Here is a 25,760-nt window from a genome sequence, read left to right as displayed (position 1 = left end):
GAAGATGATCCTATGAAGGAAGACTAAAGGAACTGAGGTGGTTAAAATTAGAGGGCACAGATGAGCGATCTTTATTTGCTTTTATCAGGTTCAAGCATATAAAATATTTATCTGAAGGAATTGCTGACAATGTCTTTATGTTCACAGAGAAAGATTCAAGTGGCCATCAGCTTACTTGAAAGGATGAGAGATTTTCTTTTTGTAAGGATGAACCTTTGGTCTATTACGTTAATAAATAGTGGGATGCTAAGGAAGAAAATGAATTTTCAAACCATGTAAACTGTAGAGAAACTGACATATCCAGGATGGAGAAACTAAAGAAAGGAACTGTGTCAGAACATATTTTTAGATCTCTTCCAACTGAATGATATTATTAATTGGGGATAATGAGCAGCTTTCACTCTTTTTCCCCCCCAGAATATTTTAAAATGTAAAATTCCCATGAATCTATTCTAAGGGGTTCCCAAATTCTGATTCCATATAAATCAAGATATTTATTTATTTGAGATTTTAATTTACTTATTTGAGAGAGAGACAGAAATGGAGAATATGAGGGGGGGAAGGGCAGAAGGAGAAGAAAGAAAATAGGCTCTCTGCTGAGCAGGTATCCTGATGGATATGGGGCTCCATCCCAGGACTCCAGGATCATGACCTGAGCCAAAGCTTAACCAATTGAGCCACCCAGGTGCCCTAAATCAAGACATTTAAATGATGATTTCATAAGTAGGGCACTTGATGGAATGAGCACTGGGTGTTAAATGCAACTGATAAATCACTAAATTCTACCCCTGAAACCAATAATACACTATATGCTAACTAACTTGAATTTAAATTTTAAGAAGTTTAAAAATAAATGATGATTCCATTAAATGCTGCAGAATCTGGATTTTCTGCATACCATGTTCACTTACATAGTCTAAATAAAGAATGGCTGTAATTTGTGTCATAATTCTTGAGTGTAATAGCTAGACCAGAATTAGAGAACTCAAGAGTGGAATATCTTCTAATGGCAATGGCCTTAAAGGAGCAGCACTGTTTTCCATGGAAGTCTGCAAGGTCTCAAGTTGATTGGGCACCTAGAACCTACTGTCTCCTTCTAGAAGCTGTTGAGACTGTATCTCAGAGGCACTGGAGAGGCACTCAAGAAATTTGAATAGTTGAAGATAGGAGCTGGGTAAGTTTCCCTTTTATTAGTTGTAGTATTTTTTTTTTTTGTTGTTGTTCTTTTCAGGATGTAAAGTAGGTACCTTTTGTCGTTGTCCCATTTATCCTTCTGTTCTCAGATTTTGCTCTCATTCCTGGAGTCCGGCTCTCTCCTCCTCAGCTCATCTCTTCTTGCCCTGTCTTCTGCAGCAACCAACTCAAGCTCATCCTTCTTGGGTAATGAGTCAGGTTTAAAATGAATCAGTTATTTCTTCACTGTGGGAATCATTTCTTCCACACATAAGATCTCAGTGAAGGAGAGCCATCTGGTAACTTATTTGTTTTTCTATAATAGCTTAATGGGGCACCTTTCCCTTAAGCAATGTAAGTAAAACTAGGGGATGCCGTATGTTAGTTAACAAGAAAGCAACTCTAATGCTATTAGGAACAATTCTGAGATGACTTTTGAGATTGTGTTATCTGAATGAGCTTCCAGTCTGCCATTTCTACTGTTCATCACAATTTTTCCCCTAACTGACCATCTTGGACTCCTGTTGCATTCAAAAACCCAATGTCCTGCTGTCTTCCTTCTTGTCATCTTTTTTATCAATTTCCCTTCTGATTTTAAAAATGTATTTTTCTTTTTCTCCAAAATTGTCCTTTTTGCCTTCTGGCTAGACTGTTTGTATGGAAGCTTTACACATAAATAAATAAATAAATAAATAAATAAATAAATAAATAAATAATTGGCTCAATAAATCATTTTCTGATTTTGTTAACCTTATTTCTTGCAAACTTATTAACAGTTTTCTCAGTATTTCTTTTATCTTCTCATTTCTTCTTTTCTTTTTTTAGAGAGAAAGACAGAGAGTATGTGAGCAAGTGAGATGGGTGAAGGAACAGAGGGAAAAGGAGAGGGAGAATCTTAAGCAGGCTCCACACACTCGGTGTGGAGTCTGACCTGCGACTCCATCTCATGATCCTGAGATCATGACCTGTGCTGAAATCAAGGGTTGGATGTTTAACTGACTGAGCCACCCAGAGTTGGCGGCTTGTTTTTTTGTTTTTTGTTTTGTTTTTGCTTTTGTTTTTTCTCTTCAAATTTCAATTTGGAGGAAACACCACTTATATTTTTAGGTCATAGTATATTCTCACTGTTATTTCCACTTCATGGAGACCTTGGAAGAGTTTTGGATAACACACTATTCCCTTTAGTGATAAGAAAGAATGCTTTTTGCCTTAATTTTCTGCCCATTCCTAGAGAAATTTTTGATTAATTAGTTCATATTTCATGATATGGAGGTTTGGTTTTAAGTCATAAAATGGCTTACACAACTTTTATTAAAATTGTCCTGATAACTGCTACATAAATATTTGTTGAATGAAAGAGTGAATTAGCCAAGAAATCCAGCCAGCAGCATTTCTGAGCTGGTTTCCAGTGAGAACAAACAGTTATGGTACCCAATTCTGCCCCAAGTGTCTTGTACCATATTTGGGGAGATAAAATCCATGCATATTTATCAGAAAGCCATTAAAAAATTACTGTGATAGAAATCATAGATGCAAAAATTCAGATAAAAAAATCAGTCAGAATACTGAGAGGAGACTCTGTGAATGTGGAAATTGAACTAGAAAGCAGCAGAGTGTTTGTGACTCCTCAGTATCTGATAAATTACAGCATTTCTTCAAGTGTTCTTATCCTTTCTAGGGAAGGAAATTTGTAGGTAACAGACCAGAATTGTATTTTATGTCATGAATATGGACTTCACAAAGGAAGGAATGCTTGTCCATGTTGTATTCTCATTGCCTGGATTGATGCTTGGCATTCTGGGCACTCAAAAATATTTACTGACTTAATGAACAAAAGTCATTTAAAAATCATTTGGAGAAGCACTCAGGACTAAATTGTATACCTAGTTGTCCAAGAACATATTGGTTGGCTGATTATCTTGGGATAATCCCAGGATTGGTTCCTCACTATTAGTGGATATTAGTTGGCTAGACTTGGTCCTGGATATAATAGGAGTCAGTGTCTAAGGTGTAGTTTCTGGGAGAAGGTCCCAGTGCACTACCAGTTCTTCCTCCTTCAATATTTCTTCCATCTTCCTGACAGGCTCTCTGAAATTTCCTCTGTCAGATTCATTGCTTAGTGATATGGTTTTCTTTTCCCCCTAAAACATTTGTTCACTTGTGAGAAGTTGTGGTGTTACAAAATAGTGGCCCCAAAATATCCATGTCTTAATCCCCGAGCCTGTGAATATATTACTTTACATGGCACAAGGGACTTTGTCAATGTGATTAAGAACTTTGAGATGGCCAAATTATCCTGGATTATCTGGATATTGTAGTCATATAAATCCCACCTTTCAAGTGGGAGGCAGGGTGGTCACAGTCAGAGAGGATATGTGGTGATAGTTGGCAGAATTTGGAATGATGTACTTTGAAGAGGGAGGAAGGGGTCATGAAGCAAAGAATTCAGGCAAACTTGGAAGAGGAAGATACTGGATCCTCCCTTGGTCCTCCAGAAGGAAGGCAGGTCTCCTGACACCTCAATTCTAGCTTAGAAGACCCATTTTGGCCTTCTCATCTTCAGAACTGTGAGATCACACATTTGTGTTTTGGTAAGCCACTAGATTCCCAGTAATTTGTTGCTGCAGAAACAGAGAATGAATACATATAGAACTAATGCGAATTTCTATTTCGGGCAAAGAACATTCAGTGGGAGCCATGGGTTCTTGATCCTCTGTAAACCCTCCCACCAACTGACTTTGGGATAATGAAGAGGTCACCATGTATACTTCTTTCTATATAAATTATTTCATTGGTATAACATGGAGTCACGGAGTTGTACTAAATCAGAAACAGCCACTGAGCAGTGGACTTCTGATGATTTATTTCTGGCAAGTTTTTTTTTTTTTAATTCTTAAAGAACTGTAATTGTGTCCTAGCTACCCCTGCTTCAATTCAGCTAATGTCCCTTAGTTCTTTTTTGAGCCCATTATCCCTCTAACTAATTGTGACCCTCTCTCAATTGCAGACACAGATACTGTCTGGCTGTTTTCACCAGTTTTCTTTTCCCTTTATTCTTTTATCCATTCCAAATGTATTTTGAAAAGGAAAAAAACTGTTATGTGGCAGAGTTCTTACCTTTGGGGATTCAATGACTATCTTTATCTGTCTACTAGTGGAGATTATTTGCCTCAGGTCAACTCATGTGTTATGTTATAAATTGTAAATTTTTTGGAAAGTAAGTATAATTAAAAGATAAAACTTTTTCCATTTGGAAAGTATATAAAAGTCTTTCTATTGGCTATTTTAAATTAACAGCTGAGACTCCATATTTCATTTGGTGACAGAGTTCTCTTGTGAAATAATTATGTTGTGTAGTTAAACAATTGCATGATGAGGCTTGGGATCCTATGATAATTCCTGACTGGTACCACAAAATACATGATTAATGTGAACTTTGGTGGATTAAGATAAACTCTCTTAACTGCAGGAGTGATTCTTCAGTCCCTTTAATTTCTTCCTTCATTCAGCCAGTGTGAAGCACTCATTAAATAACTCGTTGTGTTAGTCACCACTGGTGATTGTGATGGAGGTGGGGGATACTCATATGAACTTAGATGATTCCTGTGCCCAAGAAACTACCCATTAATTTGAGAAATGGAAACTTATATAATCAGGAGAGGCAGAATGAAATCAACGCTAACAGTGCAGAGAGAGTAGAGAGACTGAAGCAGATCTGGAAGATTTCACAAGGGAGGGAGGATTTGAACTGGGACACTGAAAATGGGACAGTAGAGAATAGAATGAGAAGTTTTGAAAGCTGAAAGAAGGAAGATGTTTAAAGTCTAAGCAAGCAATAGGATTAATGGGACAGAGACTTTGAAAGCTATGTGCCATGTATGAATTGTTAGGTGGTTCATATAAGTGGCTGAAATCCCATCCATTCATAAGAAATCGTAGTCAAAAGTATTTGAAGTTGACCTTGTATGTTATTGAAGTAGAATTCAGGGCAGGAGGAAATATGAAATAGCCATGTGATAGTGAAGAAAACAGAAGGGAAACAGGTCCAGGGATGGAATTCTTTTAGTTGTAGCAGTTTTGAATCCATGCTGGTATTGGGAACCAGCTGGCTCCTATAAGTAGAAGTCCAATGTACATGTAATGAAGATTATTTGGCTATGGGAGTTGTTAATATGACTGTTTTCATGGGCTGGAGACTTCCTTTTGTGAGCACTAATACTTGCCTAGGCAATTGTTTTCCATTTTCTGTCTTCCTTTAGGGAAACATGAAAACTGATCCTGATGTCTGAGGCAATGAACAGAATGAACCAGTCGATAGTATCAGAGTTTGTGTTCCTTGGACTCACAAATTCATGGGAGATCCAACTTCTCCTTTTCATTTTCTCCTTTTTGTTCTACTTGGCAAGCATGATGGGAAACCTTGTCATTGTGTTCACTGTAACCTTGGATGCTCATCTGCATTCCCCTATGTATTTCCTCCTGGCTAACCTCTCTGTCATTGATATGTTGTTTTGCTCAATCACAGCCCCTAAAATGATTTGTGATATTTTTAAGAAGCATAAAGCCATCTCTTTTTGTGGATGTATTGTGCAGATCTTCTTTAGCCATGCAGTTGGGGGGACAGAGATGGTGCTGCTTATAGCTATGGCCTTTGACAGATATGTGGCCATATGTAAGCCTCTGCACTACTTGAGCATCATGAGCCCAAAGATGTGTCTATTCTTTTTAGTAACTTCTTGGGTAATTGGCCTCATCCATTCATTGGTTCAATTAGTTTTTGTGGTAGATTTGCCTTTTTGTGGCCCTAATGTATTGGATAGTTTTTATTGTGACCTTCCCCGGCTCCTCAGGCTTGCCTGCACAAACACTCAAGAATTGGAGTTCATGGTTACTGTCAATAGTGGGCTCATTTCTGTTGGGTCTTTTATCCTGCTGGTCTTTTCATATGTCTTCATTTTGTTTACTGTTTGGAAACATTCCTCTGGTGGCTCATCCAAGGCTGTCTCCACACTGTCGGCTCATATCACTGTAGTGGTTTTGTTCTTTGGGCCATTGATGTTTTTCTACACATGGCCTTCTCCCACATCAAACCTGGATAAATATCTTGCTATTTTTGATGCAGTTATCACTCCTTTTCTGAATCCAGTCATATACACATTCAGGAACAAAGAGATGAAAGTGGCAATGAGGAGACTGTGTGGTTGTCTTGTGCGTTACAGGAAGATTTCATGAACGGATGGCTATGAAGATGTGAAATCACAGATTTCCCTCATGCTGATTGTAGGAAAGACATTATGCAATTTCAGAAAAATCCATTACACTTAGGACATGTTATATGTCTAGAAATCTACTATCTATGATATTATGGTATCTATTTCACCATTAAGTTAGAAGTCATGTTTTTCTTTGATACTCTGTATGTCAAAGTGCTAAAAAGTGAATAATACATGTTTTGAAACCTACATGGTTAGGAGAATGCCATAATGTAATTGAGTAAATAATAAAGTTTGATGTTTTTCCTATATTAAACAGATTATTCTATTGATAGACTAATTATGCATTTATATTATCCTCCATCTGCTTGCTTGAGTTTATACCTTGATTTTAATTCTCTTTGTTGCTAGATTGTCTTCTCTACGTGGCAGTGTAAGAACTTTTAATCTTATGTGAGAATTATAGATTTTAAAGCTAGATTGGATTACCAACCTCAAGGCCTATTTTAAAAAAGATTTTATTTATTTATTTGACAGAGAGAGAGAAAGAGAGAGAGAGAGAGATCGCAAGTAGGTGAAGAGGCAGGCAGAGAGAGGAGGGGAAGCAGGCTCCCTGCTGAGCGGAGAGCCCAATGTAGGGCTCGATCCCAGGATCCCGAGATCATGATCTGAGCTGAAGGCAGAGGGTTAACCCACTGAGCCACCCAGGTGCCCCAACATCATTGCCTTTAATCCCTTCTGTTGCACTAGCTATAACCCAGGAGATGAGGGGTGATAGCATTTAGCACAATGTTAGAACAGAATTTATCAGAGAGCCAGGCACTGGAAGCCTTGACCCTGTTTGCATGTCAGTGTCCATTCACTTTCAAATCAGTTTTGCATTTTGAATTTCTGAACATATTCTACTCTGTCAGCTTTTTCCTATAGGTCTCTCTAATGTAAGAGTTTACACCACTTATGTGTATTGCTTTTTTCTAGTAAATTTCTCAGTAAGCACTGAGCACTTCCTTATCATTTCTAAATCTTTTCTTACTTTCTACCATGACCATAGTTTCTTGTTCAGGTCCTACTAAAGCTGAATCTTAAACTATTGCATTAGTTATGAAAACATGTTTAGAATTCATTAAGCAGGATTCTTTTGTCTATAGTGGTAACCAGAGATTTTTGATTAAGTTCTATTTTGTAGGCCTGAAGTCCCCCCAGATACTTACAACTAATCATGGTATTTCTTTTGTGGGAAAGAAGTCATTGATTAACTTTTACTCTGCTTACGGAAGTGACACTAAGATCATTGTACCTCTCCCAGAAAGAGAAATTAAAATATTTCAGCAAAATGAAATATTTATAGAATATCCATGAAGGGTTTCCCCCCATACATTGAGCAGCTTGTTATTTAACAAAATTACTAGACAATGGAATGGGATGCACACACCAATTGAAGTTTCCTTCATGAGGCAATGAAATTATGATTGTCTGTCATCATTTGTGTTCTAGGGGAGGTAATAAGTGAAGTGACTCAAATGGTGATTGTTAAAAACTAGGTATTGTTCTCAGGGCTTTACCTTGAATCTTATGGAGTAGATACTCTCACTATCCCCATTTTTACACAGGAGGGCTCTGAGGCATGAAGATGTTAAATATTCTCAAGTTGCATTAAGTAATCAGACTGTACACAAAGCCTTGTGGTTTTGACGCAGGATCTGTAATCTTAACTCTTGCACTATAATTCATCTCTGGTAATAAAAGATAACAGAATAACTCCTTTACTTGGAAACAATCCCTACTTGTGGGCTTCTTCTGGAGACTTCCTCACCACCAAAACCCAGTATTTATGGGGTTAGTAAATTCACAAATATTTTTTGTGTATGTAAAACCAATGGGGTGTTTTGTACAAGGCACTCACTACTATCAGGAAGTTGAAATGCCAGATTTCCCTTGATATAATGTAGAGGAAGGAGCCTAAAGGCTCAAGAAGATATCTGAATGGATCTATTATGTGTAACCTACTTAGATAACCCCTAGCTGTAACCTTCTGGGAGGGGCTGGGGGGCATGGCATCACCAAAATTGCTTTAACAAAAATGCCAGTAGGAAGGGCTGTGTGATATCTCAATGAGTATACATGACAATGATCCTCTCAGTACTTTCTCCAAAGGTACCCTTGACCATGTGCTTGCATAATCATACACTAGGAATAAAGGAATATCGCAACATTTTGAGGACTGTTGGGCACAGAATCTGAGTTGAAACGGATACTCAAATCCCTAAAGGGTCATTGTGGTCCTTTATTTGAAGGGTGGCAAGTGGGAATTAACTATATACAGAGTCCAAATCTAGATCTGGTGCATAGTGGCTCCACCAAATGACACCCCTCCCACCCTGTGATCATTATGCCATTTCCTGGATGTATAATTTGAATGGACACACTTGGTTGTTGGTACAACTCCCATACTGTTTCCTTGCCCTGTGGGTTTCAGGTATTGTAGAGGAGAAGCTACTGAGCCTGTCACATCCACACACTCAAACAGTATTAAAAAAAAAAAAAGGGACATTATATTCTTCAGGGATGGGGTGGCAATAAGATACCCAAACAATATAGGAATGGTGATTGCCATCCTCTATTTAATTCACCACTCTGGCCCCTACAAAAGTCAGGCAGATCTTAGAAAATGACAATGGACTACTATAAACTCAACCCAGTAGTAGCCTCAATTGCAGTTGATATACTAAAGGTGGTATTGTTGCTAGAGCAGAGATGCAGACTCCCCACTGAGAAGGGAGCCCGATAAGGGACTCCATCCCAAGACCCTGGGATCATGATCTGAGCAGAAGGCAGACATTTAAGTGACCGAGCCACCCAGGCACTGTAGAGCAGATTAATACAGCCTTGGGTGTATGATATATGGTCATTGATCTGATAAATTTTCTTTTCCAGCTCTTTCAGAAAGTAGAGTTAGAAACAATTCATATGGAAAGGTCATCAGTATATATTTATTGTTCTACCCTTTGTCATAGTCTGAAGAGAAATGGATCATCTGGATGGTTTATATATATTTAAGACTGTCTACTATATTAATGACACTATGCTGTCAAACCAGATAAGGAAGAAATAGCAAGGATATTCATGCTTAGGTTGTACATATAAGTTGTCAAGGAGTGAATAAATTGCATAAAGAATAAGGAAATTTTCATGTCATTAAAATTTTAGGAATTCAGAGATATGGATCAAAGACTTAACTGTAGGAGAAAACACAAGCAAAGACCTTGACTTTGGTCTTGGGAATGATTTTTTGGTTAAGACACCAAATATACAGGCAACAAAAGCTAAAATCAATAATTGGGAAGGTATCAATATGAAGAGATTCCATACAAAAGAAAAAGAATCAATAAATTGAAAAGGCAACGTATACAAAGGGAAAAATACTTGCAAATTCTATATCTGATAAGGGGTTATTTTGCAAAATAATAACAAAGTCATAGAACTCATAGCAAAAAGCAATTAATCTAATTAAAAAAGGATAAAAGACCTGAATAGACATTTTCCCAAATAAGACCTACAAATGGACAACGCATCCAAGAAAAGTTGCTCACCATCACTAATCATCAGGGAAATGCAAATCAAAACCACAATGAGATTCCCCTCACACCTATAAGGACAGTTACTCAAAAAAAGACAAGAAATAAATGGTAGCAAGGATGTGGAGGAAAGGGGACCTTCTTGTACTCTTGGTTGAAATGCAAACTGGTACAGCCGCTAATTTACAGTAAACATTATGAAAGTTTACAAAGAACAACATGGTGGTTTCGCAAAAAATTGAATACAGAACTATAATATAATCTAGCGATTTTACTTCTGGATATATACTGAAAGGAAATGAAATCAGGATCTTTTTTTTTTTTTAAAGATATTATTTATTTACTTGACAGACAGAGATCACAAGTAGGAAGAGATGCAGGCAGAGAGAGAGGAAGGGAAACAGGCTCCCCGCTGAGCAGAGCCCAATGCGGGCCTGGGATCATGACCTGAGCGGAAGGCAGAGGCTTTAACCACTGAGCCACCCAGGCGCCCTGAAATCAGGATCTTGAAGAGGTATCTACACTCATCTTCACTGTAGCATTACTCACAGTAGCCAAGACATGAAAACAATGTAAAATTTCTTTCAGTGGATGAATGAATAAAGAAAATGTGGTATATATACAAACTGGAATATTCAGCCGTGAAAGGCAAATCTTGCCATTTGTGATAACACAAGCCTGGAGGCCATTATGCTAACTGTCATAAGAAAGACAAATAGTGTATAGTATCACTTTAAAAAAAAGAAGCTGGTTTTATAGATACAGATAATAGAATGGTGGTTTTCAGGGCTTTAGGGGAGGCAGAAATGGGGAGATATAGGTCAAAGTGTACAAATTCTCAATTGTAAGAAGATAAGTTCAAAAGATCTAATGTATAGTGTGGTGACTATAGTTGATAATATGGTATTGTGCACTTGAAGGTTGCTAAGAGTAAATCTAAACCATTTTTATCACAGACAGACATACACAGAGACAGACACACAGTTTCAAGAGTTTACTATATGGGTTTATGGATCCATTAATTTTCTTGATCTTGGCAATCATTATACAGTATATGTATATGTTAGGTCATCGCATTGTAAACTTTAAATAAATAGGATTTTGTTTGTCATTTATCCTGAATCAAGTTTGAAAAAAAAAAAAAACTGTTGGAGTTTAGTGGTCTGGGGAATGGCAGGACATACTCTTAAAGTGAAGGAAAATTACTAAACCGTGTACTTTCCACCATTAATAAGGGAGCACAATGTCTGGAAAATTTCTCCTGTTTCTAGAGGAAACATATTCTATAATAGGAATACACCCAACTCATGTACTAAAATATGTGAAAGGCTCTCAGCTTGAGCAGGATGCAGATCCGGAAAAGGTTTTCTTTCTGCAAGTAATCCTTGTACTTGGACTATCCTACTTGGCATCCTTGTAGTATTAGGAAATTTGGTAGTGAAAAAAGAAAATATGTGATGTTTATAGCAAGCATCAATTGGATAATCATAATACAACTTTTTTTTTTTTACAGTTTTGGACAACCATTTCCCCCAAGGATTACAGTTCAAGTGAAATACAGACACATGATAACACAATATATCACATCATACCATGGAACCATGTTTTTATTTTTTAATTTTTATTTTTATCATTTAAAGATTTTATTTATTTATTTGATAGAGAGGGACACAGCAAGATAGGGAACACAAGCAGGGGGAGTGGGAGAGGGAGAAGTAGGTTTCCTGCCAACAGGGAGCCCGATGCGGGGCTCGATCCCATGACTCTGGGATCATGACCTGAACGGAAGTCAGACATTTAACGACTGAGCCACCCAGGCGCCCCTGGATCCACGTTTTTATTTTTAATTTTTTAATTTTTTAATTTTTTAAAGATTTTATTTATTTATTTGACAGGCAGAGATCACAACTAGGCAGAGAGGCAGGCAGAGAGAGAGAGGAGGAAGCAGGCTCCCTACTGAGCAGAGAGCCCAAGGTGGGGCTCGATCCCAGGACGCTGGGATCATGACAGAGGTTTTAACCCACTGAGCCACCCAGGCGCCCCTGGGTCCACGTTTTTAAAGAAAAGAAGGTGTTGGCACATGAACATTGGATCTATTGGTCATATCAAATAGTACCAACCAGAATCAGTACGTGAGTTGGGTGCTATTCCTGTTATAGAATATGTTTCCTCTAGAAACAGGAGAAATTTTCCAGACATTGTGTTCCCTTATTAGTGGTGGAAGGTACAGCTGTTTTATTCACTTTAAGCTCCATTCACTGGAATTAATTACTGCATAGTTAAATCTTTGTATACATCTGTAATGATTCAAAATAACAATTGCATAAAAATGAAGTTGGATGTACCTTCTTCTACCATTTAAATTATACTAAAAAATTAAGCACAGTGGCTTTTTTGTAGATGATCAAGATGATCACAATTATTTTTTTTGAGTTAATATTTAACTATTTTTGGAGATTAATTCTAATGGGTAATTACCAATATTTATTCCCAACAAAATAGCAAAAAGATATTAAAAATATTCCACTTTAGAAGGAGGAGTCAAGATGGCGGAGAAGTAGCAGGCTGAGACTACTTCAGGTAGCGGGAGATCAGCTAGATAGCTTATCTAAAGATTGCAAACACCTACAAATCCAACGGGAGATTGAAGAGAAGAAGAACAGCAACTCTAGAAACAGAAAATCAACCACTTTCAGAAAGGTAGGACGGGCGGAGAAGTGAATCCAAAGCGACGGGAAGATAGACCGCGGGGGGAGGGGCCGGCTCCCGGCAAGCGGCGGGGCAACGGAGCACAAAATCGGGACTTTTAAAAGTCTGTTCCGCTGAGGGACATCGCTCCAGAGGCTTAACCGGGGTGAAGCCCACGCAGGGTCAGCGTGGCCTCAGGTCCTGCAGGGTCACAGAAGGATCGGAAGTGTCTGAGTGTCGCAGAGCTTACAGGTATTAGAACAGGGAAGCCGGCTACAGAGACAGAGCCGAGGAGTAAGCTCTAAGCTCGGGGTTACCTTGAACCGGTCGCAGGCTCGGTCAGCTCGGAGCGCGGCCGGAGGCAGGGTGACGGGAGTGGATCGGCGCTGTTCTCTGAGGGTGCACTGAGGAGTGGGGCCCCGGGCTCTTGGCTCCTCCGGGCCGGAGACCGGGAGGCCGCCATCTTCATTCCCGCCCTCCGGAACTCTACGGAAAGCGCTCAGGGAACAAAAGCTCCCGAAAGCAAACCCGAGCGGATTACTCAGCCCGGCCCCTGGTAAGGGCGGTGCAACTCCGCCCGGGGCAAAGACACTTGAGAATCACTACAACAGGCCCCTCCCCCAGAAGATCAACAAGAAACCCAGCCAGGACCAAGTTCAACTACCAAGGAGTGCAGTTTCAATACCAAGGAGAGCAGCGGAATTCCAAAGGAGGAGAAAGCAAAGCACGGAACTCATGGTTTTCTCCCCATGATTCTTTAGCCTTGCAGTTAATTTAATTTTTTTTCGTTTTCAATTTATTTTTCTTCTTCTGCTAAATTTTTTTAACTTTTACCCTTTCCTTTTTTTAACTTTTTTTAACTAGTTTATCTAATAAATATATTCTTTTTTTCCTTTTTATATTTTTTCTTTATTGGTTTTCTTTTTTTAATTGTTTCTTTTTTTTTTCTTTTTCTTTCTTTTTTTTTTTTTTTTTTCTTCTTTCTGAACCTCTTTTTATCCCCTTTCACCCCCCTCACGATTTGGGATCTCTTCTGATTTGGCTAAAGCATATTTTCCTGGGGTTGTTGCCACCCTTTTAGTATTTCACTTGCTCCTTCATATACTCTTATCTGGACAAAATGACAAGGCGGAAAAATTCACCACAAAAAAAAGAACAAGAGGCAGTACCAAAGGCTAGGGACCTAATCAATACAGACATTGGTAATATGTCAGATCTAGAATTCAGAATGACGATTCTCAAGGTTCTAGCCGGGCTCGAAAAAGGCATGGAAGATATTAGAGAAACCCTCTCCGGAGAGATAAAAGCCCTTTCTGGAGAAATAAAAGAACTAAAATCTAACCAAGTTGAAATCAAAAAAGCTATTAATGAGGTGCAATCAAAAATGGAGGCTCTCACTGCTAGGATAAATGAGGCAGAAGAAAGAATTAGTGATATAGAAGACCAAATGACAGAGAATAAAGAAGCTGAGCAAAAGAGGGACAAACAGCTACTGGACCATGAGGGGAGAATTCGAGAGATAAGTGACACCATAAGACGAAACAACATTAGAATAATTGGGATTCCAGAAGAAGGGGAAACAGAGAGGGGAGCAGAAGGTATATTGGAGAGAATTATTGGAGAGAATTTCCCCAATATGGCAAAGGGAACAAGCATCAAAATCCAGGAGGTTCAGAGAACCCCCCTCAAAATCAATAAGAATAGGTCCACACCCCGTCACCTAATAGTAAAATTTACAAGTCTTAGTGACAAAGAGAAGATCCTGAAAGCAGCCCGGGAAAAGAAGTCTGTAACGTACAATGGTAAAAATATTAGATTGGCAGCAGACTTATCCACAGAGACCTGGCAGGCCAGAAAGAGCTGGCATGATATATTCAGAGCACTAAACGAGAAAAACATGCAGCCAAGAATACTATATCCAGCTAGGCTATCATTGAAAATAGAAGGAGAGATTAAAAGCTTCCAGGACAAACAAAAACTGAAAGAATTTGCAAATACCAAACCAGCTCTACAGGAAATATTGAAAGGGGTCCTCTAAGCAAAGAGAGACCCTAAAAGTAGTAGATCAGAAAGAAACAGAGACAATATACAATAACAGTGACCTTACAGGCAATACAATGGCACTAAATTCATATCTCTCAATACTTACCCTGAATGTTAATGGGCTAAATGCCCCAATCAAAAGACACAGGGTATCAGAATGGATAAAAAAACAAAACCCATCTATATGTTGCCTACAAGAAACTCATCTTAAACCCGAAGACACCTCCAGATTTAAAGTGAGGGGGTGGAAAAGAATTTACCATGCTAATGGACATGAGAAAAAAGCAGGAGTGGCAATCCTTATATCAGATCAATTAGATTTTAAGCCAAAGACTATAATAAGAGATGAGGAAGGACACTATATCATACTCAAAGGAACAGTCCAACAAGAAGATCTAACAATTTTAAATATCTATGCCCCTAACATGGGAGCAGCCAACTATATAAACCAATTAATAACAAAATCAAAGAAACACATCGACAATAATACAATAATCGTAGGGGACTTTAACACTCCCCTCACTGAAATGGACAGATCATCCAAGCAAAAGATCAACAAGGAAATCAAGGCCTTAAATGACACACTGGACCAGATGGACATCACAGATATATTCAGAACATTTCATCCCAAAGCAACAGAATACACATACTTCTCTAGTGCACATGGAACATTCTCCAGAATAGATCACATTCTTGGTCCTAAATCAGGTCTCAACCGGTATCAAAAGATTGGAATCATTCCCTGCATATTTTCAGACCACAATGCTCTGAAGCTAGAACTCAATCACAAGAGGAAATTTGGAAAGAACCCAAATACATGGAGACTAAACAGCGTCCTTCTAAAGAATGAATGGGTCAACCAGGAAATTAAAGAAGAGTTGAAAAAATTCATGGAAACAAATGATAATGAAAACACAACGGTTCAAAATCTCTGGGACACAACAAAGGCAGTCCTGAGAGGAAAATATATAGCGGTACAAGCCTTTCTCAAGAAACAAGAAAGGTCTCAGGTACACAACCTAACCCTACACCTAAAAGAGCTAGAGAAAGAACAAGAAAGAAAGCCTAAACCCAGCAGGAGAAGAGAAATCATAAAGATCAGAGCAGAAATCAATGAAATAGAAACCAAAAAAACAATAGAACAAATCAACGAAACTAGGAGCTGGTTCTTTGAAAGAATTAATAAGATCGATAAACCCCTGGCCAGACTTATCAAAAAGAAAAGAGAGAGGACCCAAATAAATAAAATCATGAATGAAAGAGGAGAGATCACAACTAACACCAAAGAAATACAGGCAATTATAAGAACATACTATGAGCAACTCTACGCCAACAAATTTGACAATCTGGAAGAAATGGATGCATTCCTAGAGACATATAAACTACCACAACTGAACCAGGAAGAAATAGAAAGCCTGAACAGACCCATAACCAGTAAGGAGATTGAAACAGTCATCAAAAATCTCCAAACAAACAAAAGCCCAGGGCCAGATGGCTTCCCGGGGGAATTCTACCAAACATTAAAAGAAGAACTAATTCCTATTCTCCTGAAACTGTTCCAAAAAATAGAAATGGAAGGAAAACTTCCAAACTCATTTTATGAGGCCAGCATCACCTTGATCCCAAAACCAGACAAGGATCCCATCAAAAAAGAGAACTACAGGCCAATATCCTTGATGAACACAGATGCAAAAATTCTCGCCAAAATACTAGCCAGTAGGATTCAACGGTACATTAAAAGGATTATTCACCACGACCAAGTGGGTTTTATTCCAGGGCTGCAAGGTTGGTTCAACATCCGCAAATCAATCAATGTGATACAACACATTAATAAAAGAAAGAACAAGAACCATATGATACTCTCCATAGATGCTGAAAAAGCATTTGACAAAGTACAGCATCCCTTCCTGATCAAAACTCTTCAAAGTGTAGGGATAGAGGGCACATACCTCAATATTATCAAAGCCATCTATGAAAAACCCACCGCAAATATCGTTCTCAATGGAGAAAAACTGAAAGCTTTTCTGCTAAGGTCAGGAACACGGCAGGGATGTCCGTTATCACCACTGCTATTCAACATAGTACTAGAAGTCCTAGCCTCAGCAATCAGACAACAAAAGGAAATTAAAGGCATCCAAATTGGCAAAGAAGAAGTCAAACTATCACTCTTCGCAGATGATATGATACTATATGTGGAAAACCCAAAAGACTCCACTCCAAAACTGCTAGAACTTGTACAGGAATTCAGTAAAGTGTCAGGATATAAAATCAATGCCCAGAAATCAGTTGCATTTCTCTACACCAACAACAAGACAGAAGAAAGAGAAATTAAGGAGTCCATCCCATTTACAATTGCACCCAAAACTATAAGATACCTAGGAATAAATCTAACCAAAGAGACTAAGAATCTATACACAGAAAACTATAAAGTACTCATGAAAGAAATTGAGGAAGACACAAAGAAATGGAAAAATGTTCCATGCTCCTGGATTGGAAGAATAAATATTGTGAAAATGTCTATGCTACCTAAAGCAATCTACACATTTAATGCAATTCCTATCAAAGTACCATCCATTTTTTTCAAAGAAATGGAACAAATAATCCTAAAATTTATATGGAACCAGAAAAGACCTCGAATAGCCAAAGCAATATTGAAAAAGAAAGCCAACGTTGGTGGCATCACAATTCCGGACTTCAAGCTCTATTACAAAGCTGTCATCATCAAGACAGCATGGTACTGGCACAAAAACAGACACATAGATCAATGGAACAGAATAGAGAGCCCAGAAATAGACCCTCAACTCTATGGTCAACTAATCTTCGACAAAGCAGGAAAGAATATCCAATGGAAAAAAGACAGCCTCTTCAACAAATGGTGTTGGGAAAATTGGACAGCCACATGCAGAAAAATGAAATTGGATCATTTCCTTACACCACACACGAAAATAGACTCAAAATGGATGAAGGACCTCAATGTGAGAAAGGAATCCATCAAAATCCTTGAGGAGAACACAGGAAGCAACCTCTTCGACCTCAACCGCAGCAACATCTTCCTAGGAACATCGCCAAAGGCAAGGGAAGCAAGGACAAAAATGAACTATTGGGATTTTATCAAGATCAAAAGCTTTTGCACAGCAAAGGAAACAGTTAACAAAACCAAAAGACAACTGACAGAATGGGAGAAGATATTTGCAAATGACATATCGGATAAAGGGCTAGTGTCCAAAATCTATAAAGAACTTAGCAAACTCAACACCCAAAGAACAAATAATCCAATCAAGAAATGGGCAGAGGACATGAACAGACATTTCTGCAAAGAAGACATCCAGATGGCCAACAGACACATGAAAAAGTGCTCCATATCACTCGGCATCAGGGAAATACAAATCAAAACCACAATGAGATACCACCTCACACCAGTCAGAATGGCTAAAATTAACAAGTCAGGAAATGACAGATGCTGGCGAGGATGCGGAGAAAGGGGAACCCTCCTACACTGTTGGTGGGAATGCAAGCTGGGGCAACCACTCTGGAAAACAGCATGGAGGTTCCTCAAAAGGTTGAAAATAGAACTACCCTATGACTCAGCAATTGCACTGCTGGGTATTTACCCTAAAGATACAAACATAGTGATCCGAAGGGGCACGTGCACCCGAATGTTTATAGCAGCAATGTCTACAATAGCCAAACTATGGAAAGAACCTAGATGTCCATCAACAGACGAATGGATAAAGAAGATGTGGTATATATACACAATGGAATACTATGCAGCCATCAAAAGAAATGAAATCTTGCCATTTGCGACGACGTGGATGGAACTAGAGGGTATCATGCTTAGCGAAATAAGTCAATCGGAGAAAGACAACTATCATATGATCTCCCTGATATGAGGGAGAGGAGATGCAACATGGGGGGTTAAGGGGGTAGGAGAAGAGTAAATGAAACAAGATGGGATTGGGAGGGAGACAAACCATAAGTGACTCTTAATCTCACAAAACAAACTGAGGGTTAATGTGGGGAGGGGGGTTGGTGGGGTGGGATTATGGACATTGGGGAGAGTATGTGCTATGGTGAGTGCTGTGAAGTGTGTAAACCTGGCGATTCACAGACCTGTACCTCTGGGGATAAAAATATATGTTTATAAAAAATAAAATTAAAAAAAAAAAAGAAAAAAAAGAAAAAAAAATATGTACATGGGTGCCTGGGTGGCTCAGTGGGTTAAAGCCTCTGCCTTTGGCTCAGGTCATGATCCCAGGGTCCTGGGATCAAGGCGCGCATCGGACTCTCTGCTCAGCTGGGAGCCTGCTTCCTCCTCTCTCTCTGCCTGCTTCTCTGCCTACTTGTGATCTCTGTCAAATAAATAAATAAAGTCTTTTAAAAAAAAATATTCCACTTTATTTCCTTCTTCCTCTCTAGTGTCTTATTATGAGTTTTAGATCACTGGTTTCCCTGGTCAAACCAAATAGTTCTCTAGGGAGTAAAGTCCCCTGATCCAAGAGTTCCTTCTAAACTATCATATTTTTGCAGTATCACTTGGTTATTGTATTCTTGAGCTGTAAGAAACTTTATTTCTTCTAATGGCAGGATTTTAATATGGCACTTTATTAGAAACATAGGAAAAATTTTAAACTTCCTGAAGATGCCCTTCCCTTTATACAGGTAAAACAGAAGGATGGAAATAAATTCAGTAATGGAAAAAGTGGCTTTAATTTTATTTTTATTTTTTTTTACCTTTAATCATTTTTTAAAAATTTATTTTCAGCATAACAGTATTCATTGTTTTTGTACCACACCCAGTGCTCCATGCAGTCCATGCCCTCTCTAATACCCACCACCTGGTTCCCCCAACCTCCCACCCCCCCACCTCGCTTTAATTTTAAACATGATTTTGTTGTTGGAATTGCTGTGACTATGAGTCATATCCTCAAGTGCATGAGTGTTATCCTAAAGCAAAGACGATAGTGTTTGGGATAAGGAATTCAAAAGTATAGAAGAATAATTGTGAAAAAGCTGGTTGACATTTTGGAAAAGGTTAACTGACCTTGACTTTTAGCTGGAATCACACTGAACTTTGGGAAATGTGCAAGACATTAGAAACAGTCAAATGGTTTTGTAATATTTTGTATTCAGCATAGGTTGCAATTAATCAGTCTGTGCTGATTATATAAATGTTTCTCACCCTCTGCCACTTGATCAACAGATGAGAAAGACTGATGACACAGGAAGATAACAAGGATAATTATATTTCCCCACCATTAGCTTTTCAAAAGAGATGGGTGTAAATTGATCATCTTCTGTGAAAAGGGAAGCAAATTTATCAGGAACTTGTCAAGTTCATAAGATGGAAAAGGATTTCATAGACATTTCAATAAAAATAGAAGACATGGAGACTCCAAATCCCAAAGCTGAATAAATAATTTATAATGTAACAGCATTTTAAAATATGATGTGAAAGATTAAAAAAGCCTGATAAAGCTACTAAGAGATTAAACTAATCTTTCTGGTCCCTTAATGGTTTGGAATTAGAGTGTTTTATATGAGAACATTTATATTGATGATGATTTAGATTAGTACCTTTTTCAAACCCAACAACTGTTTTTAGATCCTTTTCACCTTGATAACTATTATTTAGAACTTCAGTTCCCAATATTTCCTTCATCTATACAGGATTAAAGTCTGGGGATCTATTTGGAGGATTAATGAGTTCCATTCAGATCAAGATAAAGGATTAATCACAACAGAAGACAGTTAGACCTTGTCTTTACCCCATGGATATTTAAATAGTTACAAAATTATGGGTAAAATAAATATGTTTAAGAAAAGTTATTTCTAAGCATAGTAAATATATAAGAGAAGGTGAGTTCAAAATACCATTGTTCAGGAATTTTTCCCTGTATTGGATAATGGTGAATAGGTGAATAAACACATTTTTGTGTCTCTATCTCTGACTTTTGTTTTGGACTGAGCTTTGGATATGACCCTGTCTCAAGTCACTTTAAATTTTTGAGGACCCAAACTTTTCAAGTTTATGTATTCCTTGAAATTTCAGGATGTATTTTTATCCTTTTAGTGCATCTTGTGTCATGTTCAGATCTTGTTCTGCTTTAAAATCACTTTTCCTAAAATTCTCAGCTCTTATGTAGTTGATGGAGACCAGAGAGCCAAAATGCAAATGAATCCATGGCTCTATAAGTGTAGCCAATAAAGGCTTTTGAGACACTTTGGCAAGAGCCTTAGCACCTAAAAGACACTTGGAGATATAATGCTACATTTGTGATTACAGAATTTGTCAAGAGTGGGTCCAGAAAGTAATGCAAATCATAACCTCATAAACTACCTCTTACTTAAGTAAGCTTTAGCCTTTTTTCTTCATTATTATACATATATTTTCCTAATTTCTTCATCCTTTTAAAATTTCCATTTTAATTTTGTTTATTTCTTCTTTTTTCCTGAATCTTTTTCTCTTCCAGAATCCTTTGTTTTCTATCTTCTCTGTTGCTTAGGAACTATGCAGTCTCTTTATCCGTATTCCTTATATAATTGGACACATTTTTTTTAATCATCCAAATATATCTTCTTCTTTCAGCAAATATTTATTTCCTGAAATATTTATTTCCTGAAATATTTACAAATTCCTATTTTGTAGCTGGTGGGGTTTTGGGATATACGGGACAACAAGACAGATGAAGTTCTTTACTCTGTGGGGGTTGCAGTAACATCAGGAAGGAGAACAAACAAAAAAAATTCAATGAATTACATTTGTGGAAAGTACTATAAAGAAATACAGTGATTTTTTTTGTTTTTGTTTTTGTTTTTTGAAATACAGTGATTTTTGAGAGCAAATATATTTAATCTACACAGGATGGTATTTATCTTGATCTCTAAAAGATTATGACTATTATATCTATTATGTGGAAGGAGACAATCATAATGTATTGTTGGAATACTCTGGGAAACAAACTGAGGGTTACAGAGGGAGGGGGGTGAGAGGATGGGGTAACCGGGTGATGAGTATTAAGGAGGGCATGTGATGTGATGAGCACTGGGTCTTACATGCAACTAATGAATCATTGAACACTACATCAAAAACTAATGATATATGTTGGCTAATTGAACATAACAATAACAAAAAAGTAATATCTTTTAGATATGAAATTTTGATGCTATGTGCTGGCCAGTGCCATTTTATTTTCATATTCATTCATTTATCTCATGTGTTGAACACTATTAAGGACAAGCAAAATAAAAGGAAGTAAAATCAACATTTGCTAAATATTTACACATTTAATACATGATGGCAAATTTATCTTTAGAACTTACTCAGAGAAATTAGTATTAACTCAATTTCTTTTTTTTTTTTAAATTTTATTTATTTATTTGACAGACAGAGATCACAAGTAGGCAGAGAGGCAGGCAGAGAGAGAGGCGGAAGCAGGCTCCCTGCCGAGCAGAGAGCCCGATGCGGGGCTTGATCCCAGGTCCCTGGGATCATGACCTGAGCTGAAGGCAGAGGTTTTAACCCACTGAGCCACCCAGGCGCCCCTCTAGTCCCACTTATTGACAAGACTGTCTTTCCCACTGAATTTCAGTGGTGCCCTTGTTTTCCAATCAATTTCTACAAAAAATAATCTTCCTGGGATTTTGATTGGGATTGCAGTTAAGCATGTGTTCCATTTACTTACCCCCATAATCTCAGCAATATGAGACTTCCAATTCTATAACATGGTATATTACTTGATTGATATATATATCTTTAATTTCTCTTCTTGAATATATATATATATATATATATATTTTTTTTTTTTTTAATTTTATTTATTTATTTGACAGACAGAGATCACAAGTAGGCAGAGAGGCAGGCAGAGAGAGAGAGGAAGGGAAGCAGGCTCCCTGCTGAGCAGAGAGCCCGATGCGGGGCTCGATCCCAGGATCCTGGGATCATGACCTGAGCCGAAGGCAGCGGCTTTAACCCACTGAGCCACCCAGGCACCCCTATTAACTCAATTTCTTAGATAAACTGAGGTTCAAGAATTTAATCAACTTGCCCAATATCAATGTAGTGGCTGAACCAGAGCATAACTCTTGGTTTTGTGAATCCAAAAATCAGTGTTCTTTCCAATATGTTATGTTGCTTCTCTAAATTAAAATTACAAGGTAATGTGATAAGTCCTTACAAAGAGGTTTGAAGAAAATACTTCTCATTGCACCATGATGCCTATGGTTTAGCCTTCTCAGATCATGTGTTCAGTATTCTAGGGCAGTTCTTCTCAAATGGCAAAGATATAAGTTCCTCTCCCCACCCCCATCCTTCATGGAGTGATAGTCTAGTAAATAAAAATTATACGTCTGGGTTTTGCTGTGAAATTGCGAATTTGATGTGAAATTGCTAAGCTTCTTAGCACTCTCAATTTCTGTGCCTAGCATGATGAAAACTCCTAACAGGTTATGGACCTGAACTTCTGTGTTGGCCACTTCTTCATTACTTCAGGGAATCTAAGTACAAATAAGTCATAATCTCTGCCTTCAAGGAGCTTACAGTCTTTTGGTGAGTTAGAACTGTACTTAGAATACTAAAACACAAGACATAGTAAATTAAATGCTAACGATGTAAAACAAGATCCCACAGATATAGTTAAAATTTAATAAGCCTTGAAGATAAATATGTTCTAGAGGTGGGGAGTGAGGAGGAAGTCAGTGTTTGCCTTGTACTTTTGGAAGTGAATGAAATAGTGTAGAAGTTGTGAAGAGTTTTGTGTGACTAGAAGCAGGCTCTATTAGTCTTAAACCAAAAATCAAAAGAATTTGGTGCTGAGGGTGCCTGGGTGGCTCATTTGGTTAAACAACTGCCTTTGACTAGGTCATGATCCTGGAGTCCCTGGATGGAGTCTGGCATGGGCTCCCTGCTCAGCAGGGAGTCTGCTTCTCCCTCTGCCTGCCCCTCTCCCCTCTTGTGTGCTTTCTCAGTCTCTCTCTCTCTCTCTGAAATGTATAAACAAAATCTTAAAAAGAAACAGAATTTGGTGCTGAATTCTTATTACCCAAGTTGACTAATCTTGTATCTCATGAAAAGCATCATAATATCTACCCTGGGAGGAAGCAGAGAATTAAATGTAGAGAAAACTTGGTGGCTATGCTAGTAATAATAAAACAAGACTTTGTACGTGTTGTAAACATTTAAGTAATATTAAAGATGAATATATTCCCTGAGTGGGGGGCTGGGATGGAAGAGAAGAAGGGTCTGTCTTCCAGATAAAGGCTTATGGACTTGGAAGGGATTGCAACAGTGATTAGTTCTATGTGACTGGGGCCAGATTGTATTAGTTTTGAACTCAAAATCAAGAGGTCTGGCTCATGTTGACTATGTTATATCTCATGAGTGAGTAATCATGGCATCAACCCTGAGAGGAAGCACAGGGTATCAAATGCAGAGACAACCTGGTGGTAGAGAGCAGCTCCACATGACAGCTCCAATTCTTCTGGGTAATCGCAGTTGAGAGGCCATGAGCATATCAGGTTGGTCCTAATGCTATAGTAGAAACAGGCTTTCATATTTTTGACTTCTCTCCCAATCTATTAACATAATTAGTATAATTGACATTTTCTCCTATTGTCCTTCTTCAGGGAGCCGTGCCAACAAAGCCAATGGATAGAATGAATCACTCTGTGGTGTCAGAGTTTGTGTTTCTGGGACTCACCAACTCCTGGGAGATCCAACTTCTCCTCTTTGTGTTCTCCTCCACGTTTTATGTGGCAAGCATGATGGGAAACTCCCTCATCATGCTCATGGTGACTTGTGACCCTCACTTGCACTCCCCCATGTACTTTCTGTTGGCCAACCTCTCCTTCATTGACCTGGGAGTTTCTTCAGTCACTTCTCCCAAGATAATTTATGATCTTTTCAGAAAGCATAAGGTCATCTCCTTTGGTGGCTGCATCGCTCAAATCTTCTTTATCCACGTCCTTGGTGGTGTGGAGATGGTGCTGCTTATTGCCATGGCCTTTGACAGATATGTTGCCATATGTAAGCCTCTCCACTATCTGACCATCATGAGCCCAAGAATGTGCATCTTCTTTTTAGTGGCTGCCTGGATGACTGGCCTCATCCACTCTGTGCTGCAACTGGTTTTATGTGGTAAACTTGCCCTTCTGTGGTCCTAACGTATTGGACAGTTTTTACTGTGACCTGCCTCGGTTCATCAAACTTGCCTGCACAGACACCTACCAACTAGAGTTTATGGTCACAGCCAATAGTGGATTCATCTCTGTTGGCTCCTTCTTCATACTGATCATTTCCTGTATCATCATCATTCTCACTGTTCAGAAACACTCTTCAGCTGGTTCATCCAAGGCTCTGTTCACACTCTCAGCTCACATCACTGTGGTATTCTTGTTCTTTGGTCCTTTGATATTTGTCTATATGTGGCCATCTCCCACCATACACCTGGATAAGTTTCTGGCCATCTTTGATGATGTTCTCACTCCCTTCCTGAATCCAGTCATCTATACATTCAGGAATCAAGAAATGAAGGTGGCAATGAGGAGAGTATGCAGACAGCTAGTGAATTACAGGAAGATCTCTTAAGTGATGCCAGCATTGGGAAGAGCCCTTGTTGATTCCTGATGTTCATCACTGGTGGTCAAACTCAGAGAAAAGCTCATGTTTGTTTTACCTTGATTTGATTACACACACTGATACTGGGTCTATTTTATCTTTCACTCAGTGGGGAGGGACATTCAGTTTTGAAAAGAGCTACACAGGAAGTATTTTTAAACCAATTACTATAGTAATATCAAGACTAAATTCCTAAGGAACAGTATTTATATGAATTATACAAATATACTTCATATAAAAGTATAGAAATATAATATAGAAATATAAGAAATATAAGAGGCATACTTCTTTGAGGCCTTTAGAACATGAAGTATCTCCCAATTTACCTTATTACAGTATGACTTCATCCTAACTTGACTACATCTGCAAATACTATTTCTAATCATAGTCACATTCACAGGTATTGGGGATTAGGATTTCAACTCATATATTTGGTAGACACAAAACAACCCACAA

At 38.2% G+C, this 25,760-nt stretch overlaps 2 protein-coding genes across 2 annotated transcripts; both read left to right on the top strand.

Annotated features, from left to right (window-relative positions):
* The first annotated feature begins 5,462 nt into the window (after positions 1-5,462).
* Positions 5,463-6,405, top strand: LOC111162383 (olfactory receptor 4F15). The gene has a single exon (XM_022526767.1). It carries the CDS (start codon positions 5,467-5,469, stop codon positions 6,403-6,405), a length of 939 nt encoding a protein of 312 aa, XP_022382475.1. The 5' UTR covers positions 5,463-5,466.
* Positions 6,406-24,334: 17,929 nt separating this feature from the next.
* On the top strand, positions 24,335-25,274 carry LOC111162199 (olfactory receptor 4F3/4F16/4F29-like). Its single transcript, XM_022526432.1, is given in 2 exon segments — positions 24,335-24,817; positions 24,819-25,274. Coding segments are annotated over 2 exon segments (939 nt in total).
* Positions 25,275-25,760: the final 486 nt, after the last annotated feature.

Source organism: Enhydra lutris, unplaced genomic scaffold (assembly GCF_002288905.1).
Source record: "Enhydra lutris kenyoni isolate GAN:26980312 unplaced genomic scaffold, ASM228890v2 scaffoldscaffold4, whole genome shotgun sequence".
NCBI classification, from domain to species: Eukaryota; Metazoa; Chordata; class Mammalia; order Carnivora; family Mustelidae; genus Enhydra; species Enhydra lutris.
The sequence above is the reverse complement of the archived record's forward strand: the minus strand, read 5'-3'. Positions and strand labels throughout refer to the sequence as shown.